Here is a 13,976-nt window from a genome sequence, read left to right on the forward strand (position 1 = left end):
CCATAACTTTATATATTTTAATCACGGACTGTATCTCTCGCTCCAAGAAAAAATCCAGACTCACTGCCATCAACTCATAGTGACCCCCTGTGGGTTTCTGAGACTGTAACTGTTGACAAGAGTCAGAAGCCCAGTCTTTATCTCAAAGAGCTGCTGGTGGTCTCAAACTGCCACCAGTGACCTTCCAGGGAATGGGTCGGGCCAACATGTAATGGCCCCTCCCACCAAGTACAGTGACATATTACTTAGAGCTGGGCAAGATGGGTACACAGAATAGAGAGAAAGAAAGGGGTATTAAATAAATAGATGATTTGTGTCGGTACCGGAGTCCTTCCGTGATGCGCATCAAGGCCTAATTTTTTTCATTCTTTTAGCTTGAGAGACACCAAATGCGTTTTCCATTGTAACCCTTAGTCTTGGCACGCAGCCCTTTGAAATCTTCTGTTCAGCACTTTCGTGTCATTCTTTCTTGCATGTGCTTTAGCTACTCTGTTGAAGAGCGAATTTCAGAGTCTCTCCTGACACCCACTCTGGCCTTTTCTTTCTGTCTCGTCTTTTTGCTGGCCTTCTGTTTTCTTCACGGCGATGTTCTGGAAGTGATCGCGCACCGCAACCAGTCCTGTAGCCTTGATGTTCCATGCGTCCTGTCTGTGCTGGTGGGGGGTCTCAAGTCAGGCGGGATGTACTCAGAGACTTGTTTTACTTTTCTTCCGTTTCATCCTGAACTTGCATATGAGAAACTGATGATCTCTTCTTCAGTAGGCTCCTGGCCGTGTTTTGACTAATGATTGGGTCACTTCCCACAGATGTCGTCGATGTGTTCTGTGAATATTCAGTCTTGGGAAGTTGACTTGTAGTTCACCTTTTAGCTGTAGCAGTGAACAGAGCTGCCTTGCACGTGGTGCTCTTTGAAGGACTGTGTGTCGGTATCAGACCCACAGCAGCGTCTTGTAAGATTGCATGGGAACCTTCGTGGACAGTGAGCGTGTGATAATGAGGGAAGAGCAATTCAGAAAGGAGGGTGGGAGTGGAGGCTCTGTTAAAAGTTGGAAGATTGCAAATGCTATCACTAGATGCTGCATGGAGACACCGATGCATTGGTGGGAGGGTGGGCTTCAGAAAGTATGTGGGAAATGGATTCCAAGACGAGGGATATTTTTCCATGGATGTTTGAAGCCTCCGTGCATGTTTTGATGCACATTTTCAGAACAAAGGAACAGGGATGGGGTGGCTTTGAGCCTTCCTCCTTAAGCCTTATTGGAAAAACAACTTTGAGTCCCTCACTAGTGAACAACTGATTTTTTGACCCTGGACAATTTGCAGGTTTAGATATGAAACCTCTTAGGTTGCTTCTTCCCTCACATGGTACTCCAGCAACGCATGTGCACATAACTAGCTGCAAGGGAAGCTGGGCACTGTGCTCCCTGCCAGAGTGGGCAGATAGTCAGTTCAAAGTCTATGACTTTGGAGTGGAGAAGGTATGGGAGAATTACAAACGGCCTATCCAAGCACAGCCTGCCACGCCGGCCATTCATCTGACATTCTTGTTGCTAGTCCTTTGTTCGGTATTGCACGGGGCTGGCTGTCTTTGCTAGTAGGCAAAGTGTAGGCTCCTCACTCTATTGGAGGCTCCTTCGAGGCAGAGAGTCCTTCCGTCCGTTCCTCAGTGTCCGCCTCAGGGAGGCACTGGAAGCATTGCAGATGGTCATATCGAGGCAGTATTTGTTAACAGAATCAATGGCAAGTGTTTAACCCCAGCGGTTGGTGCATTTCATGCTTTTGCTCTTGTTTCTGTGATTACCAGCCTGTTCTCTGGCCGAACAGTCATCACTACAACCCCTGGGAGTGAATGTAAACCAGAAAATATTGCTATAAATTCATCGACTTCTAATTAAACCAAAGCATCACCGTGTGAAGCTATTGTTTGCTGATGTATCCACTTCCGGGTCTAGACAGTTCTGATGGGGGCGGATCCACCCTTTAACCCTCCCCCAAAGAATCCTGCACTTTCAAATGTAGGGCGATTTGGGCATCCGTAAGGGACTGGAATTAGGTGCTTTTTCAATGTTCTTTGAGTTTGGGGAGCAAAAAGAAGTGTGCAAAGGCAAGAGCAGAGGCATAAGAGGATGGGGAAAGATTTCCCAGCGACATGTCTGAGAAACACCCCTTGCTGCCCTTGAACGGGCAGGTCCCTGGTTTGTCTCGGACGAGAATGTTCCTTGGGGAGACGTACCTGGCCTTTTCTCTTTTTTCACCAGTGGGGTTTCTGTTATCTTGAAACTTCTTCCTGAACAGCTCTTGAGATCTGCTGTGTCCTTTGAGATAGTCTATCAAGCTTATGTATTTGGTGTCCCCGAGAAGCAGTTACCATACCCTTGCAAGCCAGCCTCTCTGCCTTGAACGTAACTGGCCCAGCAGACCCCCCCAAGCAGCCATGGTCTTAGCGGCCCCTTTCCCGAAGGCACTGTAATGAGACGGAGACCTGCGTCACACGGAGAGGAGGCAGCCGCACCCAGCCATTGATTGAAGACATGTTTCTACATGTTTTGTGTGGGAAAATCAGTGCTTTTCTACCCGTAATGCACGATATGCATAGTGCCTGTGTATATACCTGTACCAATGCAACCTGAGAACATGTGTCCTAGGTGTTGTTCATAATATTTTACCAAAAACAGAAAATGTCTTCTTATGCTGGTGTAAAGACATAAGTTGGCGGATAACCATGAGAAAAGCAAATGGCAGAAGGTGTGACAGAGAGCAACATAAATGAGAGAGTTATTTGGCTGGATTGTGGTTTGAAAGGGTATGAAATGGACTCTATTTGTCATGTTCTAGTCATTTCAGCTTCATCCTTCTTATGTGTGAGTTACAGTTCTGAACAGGTGGAAGTATTGGAAAAATCATGGGCCTTGAGTGTGATACTCAAATTGACTTGTACTGTGCACATAATATAGATTTGTGCCGAAATAGTATGCATTTGTGGGCAATACTGTAGTTCTAGGCAAGTCCTTAAGGCTTTTCCAAACCAAACCAAACTGACTGCCACTGAGTCAATACTGAGCCATCACAACCCTCTCGGACAGGGTAGACTTGCCCCGGGAGATGGCAGCCCCAGGCTTCCCCACAGTGCCACCAGGGCCCCCCGTGCCTTTTAGAGGAGCTCAGTCAGAGAAGAGTGGGACTTTAGCTGGGTTCCTCCTGAGTTTGGTGCGCAGTGAAGTGGTGGTGGTGAGCCTGGTAAGTCCCAGAGAACAGTGTCATGGAAAGAATCTGAGCTCAGACGAGGTGAGTGAGCAGAGCGCCTTGCCCAGGAATGCTGAAGGAGTTTTGTGTAATTACTGAATGAGGAACACCTTGGTTGGATAGCTCAGGAAGAGTACGAACTAACGGGTAGGGCTACAGAAGTACTTTGTGATTCTAAACTCCCTTGGTTCAAGCATGATTTCATTTCAACCTTTCAGATGAAACAAAACCGGTAGGACACCACCACCAGTCGAACACCTTGCCAAGGGGTCTGGCTGTGCTCCTCCTCAGGGTGCCTGCAGGTCCCGAATCCGCCGGGCTCATCCCCACGCCCCCACTTCCCAGGGGGGGCAGCCAGGAAGAGGGGATGTGTTCACAGGATGCAGCTACAGAAATTACACCACTTTTTCATAGTGTAACTGCAAAGCAGATTGAAAGCACCGTTTGCCAAAATGAAAATAATGGAAGTGATTCCTTTTTCTTTGGACAATCCCTGTTTTCAGTGAATTATTTTGATTGCGGTAGCAAATAAAACATTGGCCAATTTGGCAACAAGTTTCACATGTGCAGTTCAGGAAAACTGATTATGTTCCCCATCCTGTAAAACTCTCCCCCTTTTCATTTGCAAATTACTCTACCCCATTAATACTCAGTTCCCTACTAGGAAAGAATCCTCCCGCCCTGCCCCCGCCCCCCCCCCCCCCAACATTCCCTCTCTGTTGGGTTTTTGTTACACTTGTCTCCACTGGAGTGATTTTCAGGGGGAGGCCACACTGCACCCTGGCCCATATCTGGCAATGTTTTGCTATGAACTGCCAGCTGCTGTCGTTCTTGCCAGTGCTGGGCCTGCAGGTCGAGTGGAAATGGTGTCCTTGTTGCCTGGGAGCTCAGCACAGGGCCAGCAGCGTGCTCACGCGGTGTGCTCTGGAGGGCCATCTGATAAGCCGGGCTGCCTGCTCCTATCGGGTGTTTGCAGAGAAAAGAAACCTTGTCCTACACAAAACAAAATCATTGGAGACCCTTTATCTTTGGAGGGGAACTGCGTGTGCGGTGTCTTTGGACTGAATGGAAGCTCTCTCATGAAGATGGTTATCCTGTCTGTAGGCAAAGGACTTGGACGAAGACATCAGACTCGGTTTTCGAAAGCTTGAGGGGCATACAGATGATCGTACTTTTTAAAGTTTCTCAGAGTTCTTATAAACGCACCCTTTCTGTTGCCCAACAAGGAAACTAGGGGAGAAAACTAGGTCCCTGTAACTCCCAGGTGCCTGACTGGTTCTAGATAAAAAGTCAGTGGCCCTGTGCTCTACATGCTTGTAAAAGAAATACCACTTCAGACACTTGTCAATTTTGCTTAAATCCATGTACAGAAAAGGAAGGAGCTGCATTTCTTGGTAGCGTCAACTTCCTCCTTGAAATGACTGCCTTGTTTCTTTGGTGCTTGTTTAAAAACCCCTCTTGCTCTCAGTCCACCTATCTCACCCCGCCCTCTCACAGCGTCACCCTCTCACATCGTCATCATCATCCTCACCATCACCATCATCACCACCACCAAGGAGCAGGTCGTTCAGCTTCTCACCAGTGGTGGTACATTAAGCTTTGCTGCCTTGAGGATTAAAGCCCTGTTGGTGGTCACCGGTTGGTCAGCAGTTTGAAACCACCCGTGGCTCCGAGAGAGAAAGATGAGCTCTGTACTCCCGTACACAGTGACAGTCTCGGACCCCCAGCGCTTGGCTCCATGGCAGGGCGTGGGGATCTGGGCCTGTGCAAACCCATCAGCTGCTCAGGGCGGGATGCACGAGGAGGCTGGAAAATGGAAACACAGGGAATCCAGGGCGGAGGATCCCTTCAGGACCAGGGGTGTGAGTGGCGATACTGGTAGGGTAGAGGGAGGGTTGGAATGATGGAACCGATTACAAGGATCTACTTGTGACCTCCTCCCTGGGGGATGGACAACAGGAAAGTGGGTGAAGGAAGACGTCGGACAGGGCAATATATGACAAAAAAATAATTTATAAATTATCAAGAGTTCATGAGGAAGGGGGGAGCGGGGAGGGAGGGGAAAAATGAGGAGTTGATGCCAGGGGCTTAGGTGGAGAGCAAATATTTTGAGAATGATGAGGGCAACGAATGTACAAATGTGCTTTACACAATTGATGTATGTATGGCTTGTGATAAGAGTTATATGAGCCCCTAATAAAATGATTACAAAACAAAAAGATGAGGATGTCTGCTGCCGTAAAGATGTACGGAAACCTCATGTAGCGGCACTTTGAGTCGAAATCAACGCAGTGCCTGAGGATTTGGGTATTTTGGAGACCATAAGGACTGACGCTGATAACGTAGCCTGCCTCCTTTTAAAACACAAAACAAAACCAAAAAACCCTTGACTGTGTAACCCTAGTTTAAAGCATCACAGAGCAGTTCTCTACTCTGGAACTTCTCTTGACGCCAGCTGCTCTGGTCTGGTTTTTACTGTAGGCTTTGGATTCGGCAGTTAAGAGGAAACTGCTCTGGTGCGGTACCCGTGGCCATAGCCACCGAGCCAGCTCTGAGTGCAAGCACAGTGAACTGCCCCCAGAGCGGCCAAGGCTGTGGATCTTTAGAAGCAGGTCAGATGAATGGATTGTGATCAGAGTTGTACGAGCCACAGTAAGATTATTTTTTTAAAAAGCAGATCACCACATCTGCAGAGCAGCTGCTGGGGTTGGACAGTTGACATTCTGGTTAGTACCTGAGCCGTCACCATTGCATCCCCAGGTACCCAGACAACCTTATATTTGGCTTTGTAAATGCCACAGAACATTTGACGTATGATTCATAAAACGCATGTGTCTCTTTTTATACTCCAGTAGCTCACACAGAGAGACAGACTGTGTGTCCTCCCCCAGCATCAGAAATGACTCATCTTTTACTGTGTCCCCTCCTGCTGTTTTTCTCCTAGTCTCACCCAGATTCCCTCCGAGGTGTTCAGTGCAGGGTCACCACTGGTTCCTTGAGTCTCAGCGAGGCTCTCTCGCCCGCTTCCTCCTGTGCGTGCACCCTTGCCACCTCTCAGAATCTCTCCCCCAGTCCATGGTTACAGTGTGGCTCCTTCATTTGCTAAAACTGAATACAGGCTGAGCCTCACTCAGCGTGCCAGACACGGCCTCACACCCGTGACCTCGTTTACTATTTGATGTGCATCCGCTGCCTGCCCATGCTGTGTAAAGCTCCCTGAGATGAAGAACCTTGTCCTATGAGATTGCTTCTTTGGTATTTCAAAGGTGGTGGTGTGGTGTGGTGTGGTGTGTGTGTGCCAGAAAATTCTCTATAACAAAGCATTTTGTCCCACCAGCAGTTTTTACATGTGCACAACTTTGTGACACTGATTGTGCTCATCCTGCTGAACAGCCATCATCACTGTCCTTTTCCAAGTTACTTTACTGTCATGGACTGAAGTTCCGTGTCCCAAAGCAATGCCCAGTAACCACGCAGTCGAGCTTTGGAGTGACTGGGCAGCATGAGAGGGAAGGTGTCTGCCTGCCAGGCTGTCAGGGGAGGTAGCGGTCCTCCTTGTTTCAGTGGGATTCGGTGAGTGTAAAATGTGGCCCTGTGTATAACAGTGCTTTAAAAGGCAAGTAGTACATCAAGGCAGGTCATTCGCACCCATTTCCACTTCCTGTCCTGTCTCACCTCATTTCCTTTCTCACGGGCACTCCGAGACCATCTTTGCCGTTGACCTCTGCCTCTCAGCCCTCACTCTTGCTTGCCCTTTGCTTCCTCCTTCCTCTGAAGCGGAAGGAAAGCATGAGTAAAACAGTCTGTCTGCTTCCTTGTCTCGTTGTCTGTGGAGCTCCCAATGCATGCTTGAAATGCCATGGGCTCTCTCCATCTATGTCTCTCTTAATGCATGGTGCATATTTAGCCTGTCAGGGAGAATCTGCCTCTGCACCCGACAAGCCTCCCGTGGCCTCTGTGCATTTACATCTTTTGCTGTCCCTGCTCCTGGGTATACCTGGGTATACGTGTAGGCCCCTTCCTGAATCTTTAGCATTTCTGGAAGTAGTAGAACTGTTTGTGGTCATAATGGGGCACGCGTGGCATTATGCGGCACAGTCAGGTAAGCGACAGCACAATAGAATTCCCACATGCTGACAGTGCCACAGACTGGTACACGAGTGGAGGCCCCGGTGAGAAACACTTGTAACTGGGCTGTTGGGAGCATAAAGAGAGGCATTAAGAAGTAGCTTTGGAAAAAAATCTATACGATATAAGACGTCCTAAGAGCAGTTTCGCACTTACATTGAAATCTGTGTTTGTTTTTATCTGCCCCTTTCCTATGTAAACATCCTGAGGAGCAGGCGGCGAGCGCATTCTAGGATGTGTTTGGCAGAATCCGCTCTCCCTCTTTTGACGAGACCTGTGCATCCTAAGCTCAGCCTCTGTAAACAGTGGTCACCTTGACCTGTTTGGGCTTGGTTATTTTTTATTTACTAATCAAACAGAGATAGTTCTACATGGATACAAATTAATAAAAGCATTATTTATCAGAGACTGTCTTCATTGGGATGATAAGCTTTTAATGGGTCGTGTTGTTCTTTTGGGGAATAGGATGAGGCCCTATCCTCTAAGAAGGACCTGAGACTCCTCGCGGGCTGTGACGTGCTGGAGGTCCTCCTGAGGTTATTTGTGGTCAGGACGGTGCTCAGCAGCGCAGACTTCCTGTTTTTCCGCCCACCCGTGGACTCCTCCTGCCCCACAGCTCCTAGCCATTCAGAGCATCTCTGAAAGTTCACTGTCTGTACAGACCCAGAACCGTGTCACTAACAGGTGACAGAAAATGGTTCATAAGATCATGAGATCGCAGAGGAGATCCATCTTCCAAAGGTACACTGAAAATGTGCAGGGTGGTGCAGAAATAAGAACCTGAAATGAAAAATGTCACTACCAAGGCAGAACTGACTTAGTGAGGAGCAGCAGGGGTAGCAACATGCTCTGGTCCTCGGAGGGCAGGTGGAAACACACGTGTACCGCTCACGCAAAGTACCTGGTCATAGGGACCCCATAGAACCTTCCCCGAAGCAGATCCCAGCCTGGAGGTGCCACCTCACCTTCACCTGCACGAGGGTGGCAGTGATTAAAGGGGAGAAAAACAACAGGCTGAGAATGTGGAGCAACTGAAATCGTCCATTGTTGGTGAGCTTGTGAAATGGTGCAGCCCCTGGAGGTTCCTAGACAGACAGATTGCTAGATAGTTAGAGCTTAGAATTAGCTTGAGACTGGGCAGTTCCACTCTTCAGCATCTGCCCAGAAGAGTTGAAAGCAGACTATACTGGGACACTAGCCGCCATGGCAGCCAAAAGATGGAAACAGCCCTGGTGCTGTGGGTAGCAAAGTGCGAACCAAAAAGCCAAGCAAACTCAATTCCAACTCATGGCAGTGCTACAGCACACGGTAGAACTGTCCCTTTGGGTTTCCAAGACTGTAAAGGGTGATGAGAGTAGAACTGATGACCTTGCGGTTAGCAACCCAGTGCATGCCACTGTACTACAGGGCCCTGCAGGCCTGCGCTGGACTATTGTTCGGGCATAAAGGAAAATGAAGTCTGTCCTGAAGTGTTCAACAGCCCGGGCACACCTTGAAAACGCTACACCGAGTTCACTGAGTCAGACACAAGAGGACAACTATTGTATTGTCTCACTTCTATGAGGGAACTTCAAAAAACTCATTGAAAGAACTAATTATCCGGTGAACCGATTACAAGGATCTACATATAACCTCTTCCCTGGGGTCAGACAACAGAAAAGTGGGTGAAGGGAGATGTCGGACAGTGCAAGGTATGACAAAACAATAATTTATAAATTATCAAGGGAGGGGGTGGATGAGGAACTGATGCCAGGGGCTTAGGTGGAAAGCAAATGTTTTGAGAATGATGAGGGCAACGAATGTACAAATGTGCTTCACACAATTGATGTAAATATGGATTTTGATAAGAGTTGTAGGAGCCCCTAATAAAATGATGTTAAAAAATAATTACCTTCTAGTCCAGTATTCCTCCCACTTTCTGAAGCCCCTTCATATGTAGGTAGCTACAAGCCAGAATCAACCTGGTGGCCATGAGAGGTTTTCACTCAGGAAAAATTTAGAGTAGACAGGTGAATGGCAGCAAAGGCTGCTTAGCAATACAGGAGCAGGAAGGAGGGAAAGAGGGGACTCAAGTACGGAGACACTGAGCTCTTTGTTAAGGGAAATGGAAAAGTTAGGAAATGGGTAATGGCGAGGTTTACAGAGCATAAACTGTAACATGGTTGGGAGGGGGGACGGTGCCATGCCTACCAGCAAGCTTCACTGCAATGAGGTCCTCATTTTGGATTGTTCTAAAGACAGCAATCACAGGGGCCTCTGCCTGATTTTATAAATAAAATTGTAATGGAAACAGCCCTGCCCATCTACTGTCTGCGGCGGATTTGGCACAACAGTGTCAAGGTGGAGCCTTTGGACAAAGACCGCTGGCCCCCAAAGCCTGAACTATTTTCTGTTTGCTGTGGTCAATGGTTTCAGTGTGTCAGTGTGCCACACTAGAGCATCCTCAGAGCTGGGTGGAACAGAGGTGTGGGCTTCTGACATGGAAGATGGGTGAACTTCAAACATCATGCATTTGAATTTCTGGACAGCTCTGCCTCGGATGCATGATCGAAAGTTTGATCTTATAATATAACTGTCTTTCACAAGACTAGGTCACGTGTTCAGGGCCTTTCCAGTTTCAGCTTATCAATAGAAGTGATTTTCAAGAGGCCTCCTCCCTGGTACCAGCCACTGGAGCCATTTAAACACCTGCCAAGGGGCTTGTCGTCTAGGGGTGCCGTTTCTGATTAGAGAAAACGCAGAAACAAAGAATAGTGACGGTTTCCAAAGATTTCTGAAAACTATATCAGGTCCAAAAAGAGAGGGACGTAGGCTTAGGATTGTCCTGATTTCTAACTATGATGATGGTTTGTAAACAGGTCTGACCCTATCAAGACTTTTCTTAACACCTTTCAGGCTCCATCCTGCCCTTACGTGCAGCTCAAAGTGCTGTTGGCCTACTGTCTGTGTCTCCGCCCAGACCCTTCCAGACCGCCCACGTCTTCATTCTAGGAGCCCAAAGGACTCCTGCCTGGAGAATGGCCTCAGTTCTTTGACGCCCTCTTTGCCTTCTCCCCTTACCTGGCGCCCTCCCACTTGGTCTTCACAGCTCATAGAGAGGATGTCTCTGGTCCAGGAAGGCTTCTTTGGCCCTCAGAGCCTGGATTTGAGGCATGGCCCACCCTAATACAATGTGTGTGTGATATCAATTGTCGTTACTGAATGGTCCAGCACACCGACGGGAGATCCTTCTTCCAGAACCAGGTCTGTGAGAAGCTCTGTTCCTCTTGGAAACAGAATGAGAATTTCTCAGGTCGGAACGGATCTGCCTGGAGAGAGAGCTCGGCGTTTCTGACCCAGAGCTTCAGCTCGCCTACAGAAATGGCCCCCCAGACCAAGAAGTCCTCTCTTGCTCCAGTTTGTTTGGCTTCTCAAGTGCAAATTTGGAGCAGGGACCAGTGCCACGGTCCTCTGGCTCTGCTTGGGGAAGATGGCCAACTGCAGCCCTCTCGTTGATGGCAGCAGCTGGCTACCAGGAAACGGGCCTCTTTTGGCTCCTCTCCCAGCTTCTCTACTCATACGCATGGTGGGGTGTGTCTCATCAACCTGCATTTTCTGTCTTTTACAGATATCATTAATGGAGCTCAAGAAACATGTGTACTGCCTCCTATGGACGGCTACCCCCACTGCGAGGGGAAAATTAAGGTAAGGCGGAGGTGTGCCTGCTCTGCCCCAGCGGCCGGCCCCTCTTTCCTTCTGCTTCCCTCCCCTGCCCGGCTCAGGTGGGTGAGTGAGATGAGTGCGATACCAGCTTAAGGCCCTGGCAAGGACACTCCTGTGCGGTCAGTCAGACAACAGCTCTGAGTGGTCAGCCGGAAGGAGCCAGGGCCTTTTCAGGCCCCAGCAGTGTCTCAGAAACCTCCCCCGCTGCTCTCTGACCCCGAGGATCCTTCCAGAAGCCATGACAAAGGACCGCTCTTATTCAGTGTCCTGACTTCCCTCTCCCCAGACTGAGGTCTCTGATTGTGGCTCAAATGTCACATTTGCATTTGCGGTTGAGAACCCAGAAGCTCCCAGCCAGTCATTCTTCTCTTAAAAACTTTTTTTTTTAAATGCTATTTAACTACATAGTCTGCACCTCAGGGGTCCGTCCACTCCCTGCTGGGTGATTTTCAAAGAAAAGTTTCAGCTCTGATGGGCAGTTCCAAACCCTAGGACCATTGCCCATGTCTTCTGCAACAGAGGCTGGGAGTTTACGACCATCCGCTCACTCAGGGCTCTGTACCAGGCCCTGTACAAAGGGTCAGGGAGCTGCAGCAAGCACCCTAACTAGCCGTCCTGAGTCAGACCCCCTCAGTGGGCCCCACGTGTCTGCCTAGAAGTGCACACAGATTGTGACACTCTGATGTTTCCCAAGCGGAATGTCAGGTTTTTCTTCCCGCCTACCTCTGGGTGGGTTTGAACTGCCAACCTTTTGCTTAAATAGTCCAGCGCCCAACCATTTCATACCAGGGTCCCATTAAACACTTGCTAGTAATAAAACTCTCCTCGCTACTGGGTCTCCCAGACTGCGTTCCCTGTACTGCCCAGGGCCTCTCCCCAGGGTAGGCACCTCTGTGGGGGCAGCTCCAGCCAGTGTCTCCCTGTGAAGCCTCCGTGAAGGAGCTGAACAGTGTTCAGGTAGTTCTTGTTTAGGCCACAGAACGAGCCACTCACGCCACCCTGGGCCTCTCTACTGGGGCCCGTTAGCACATGCCCAGGATCCCCGAGGCAGGACTGCTAAGAGAGGTATCTGCCTGGCTCTTGTTTCAGTGGATGAAGGACATGTGGCGCTCGGATCCCTGCTACGCAGACTACGGAGTGGACGGCTCCACCTGCTCCTTCTTTATTTACCTCAGTGAGGTAAGTCCCCTCGGAGGGGCTTGGGGTCGCTGTGTGTCGCCTGTTTTGTGCCGTCCTCTGTTTGGAAGCCCAGAGTGGAATTTGGAAAGGCTTAAAGTTTACTTTCACAGGAAGGGCATATGCTTTCCTTCTTTATTACTCTCTGCTCACTGGAAGACTCCTCTACCCCACCCCTGAGGGAAAATAGCCCCAGTTGGCTTTTTTAAAAAAAATCATTTTACTGGGGCTCGTACAACTCTTATCACATATTCATATGTAATGACAGGGAAATAGATCTCTGTACATATATTTATATGTTCAGTATTGCGGTAGCAGATTGGCCTCTACTTTTAACTTTTATCTTACACTTTTTTCCTTTGTATCTAGGCTTCGTTTTTCTTTCTTTCTTTTTTTTTTTTTTCAAGAGACTACCTCATGCTATCCTGAAAAGTCCTGAGTTAATGGCAGTCATTAAAATAACCAGAAGCAGTTGCTTTTCAGGCGTTTGCAGCTCACGACTACCCTGCGTGGGTCCGAGAGAAGTGTGCTCTGCAAAGGGTTATCAGTGGCTCATTTCTGGGAAATAACCCTCTAGGCCGGGGTCCTCAGACTTTTTTAACAGGGGGCCAGTTCACTGTCCCTCAGACCGTTGGAGGGCCCGACTATAATTTAAAAAAAAACAAACTATGAACAAATTCCTGTGTACCCTGGACGAGTCGGCTGGTAAGCAGGACAGGCAGTGACAGCAAAAACACCCGCGGGCCAGATAAATGTCCTTGGCGGGCCGCATGTGGCCCACGGGCTGTAGTTTGAGGACCCCTGCTCTAAGGGCTGACCATTCGTACACCCAGAGACTCCATTTCTTAAAATTCCTCTTGGAAGTAAAATGCATAGAGAATTGGGTGAATGCGGACTCAGCCCGTAAAACAGTGGACTTTGTGGTGAGTTTAAGTAATCTGCATTTGACCCTTAAGAGAGTTACATTAGGACCCTATCTCTCCCCTTCACCCACGCTCCATCTGTCTATCTGTCTCTCTATCCTTCTACCTCATACCTGCCTACCTCCCATATATAGGGAAGGACCAAACAGAAGGGCAACGCCTGCCTCCTCTCGCCTCCTGGATAGTAGACAGCCCCTGAGAGGCCTGTTCATACTGAGCCAGAGGATGTGCACACAGGGCAAGCTTTCGGTTGCCATTTCTTTTGCTTGACTCTTGTTGCCCTTTGACAGATTGTAGGGATAGGTCCCTAATGCTACCACGCAGGAAGGCAAGTGTCTCCGTTGGTAATAATTCAAATGTTCTTGCCTGGTTTTCCTCACAGGACTCGGGTACCTCTCTCCATTCTGTGCTTAAGATGGCCATGTGGGGGCTTCTTTGAGGGGTGGAAGCCAAGCCAGAATTAGGAAAGGCTCCTGCCCTGGATTCTGTGAGTTTCAGTCCCACTGGTCACTGCTCCAGGAGCTCTGGTGATACAGTTCTTGAGCAGCTGGCTGCTACACAAAAGGGGGCAAGTCTACTTTTGTAAAGATTTACAACCTTGGGAACTCAATGGGGAAGTTCTGCTCTGCTCTGTAGGCTGAGGATGACTCAGAGTTCGGTAGTGAGTTTGGTTTGGGGATTTGGGCTGTCTTTCTCTAGACCACTAATTCTGTTTCCATAGGATTGTCCAGACTTCTGCAGTTTTTTTTCAGGCTTTCATCTTAACCACCTCCCCACAGCTATCCCAAGAAACCAAGGACAATT

General features: G+C 48.8%; 1 protein-coding gene across 2 annotated transcripts in view; it reads left to right on the forward strand.

The window, feature by feature from the left end:
- Positions 1-13,976, forward strand: part of MGAT5 (alpha-1,6-mannosylglycoprotein 6-beta-N-acetylglucosaminyltransferase) — a 441,795-nt gene that overhangs the window by 257,305 nt on the left and 170,514 nt on the right. For both annotated transcript variants that reach the window (XM_075530286.1, XM_075530287.1), the window contains exons 5-6: positions 10,979-11,055; positions 12,163-12,252. In XM_075530286.1, the coding sequence (XP_075386401.1) occupies positions 10,979-11,055; positions 12,163-12,252 (167 nt within the window). The remainder of the gene's footprint in view (positions 1-10,978; positions 11,056-12,162; positions 12,253-13,976) is intronic.

This window comes from Tenrec ecaudatus, chromosome 13 (genome assembly GCF_050624435.1).
Source record: "Tenrec ecaudatus isolate mTenEca1 chromosome 13, mTenEca1.hap1, whole genome shotgun sequence".
NCBI classification, from domain to species: domain Eukaryota; kingdom Metazoa; phylum Chordata; class Mammalia; order Afrosoricida; family Tenrecidae; genus Tenrec; species Tenrec ecaudatus.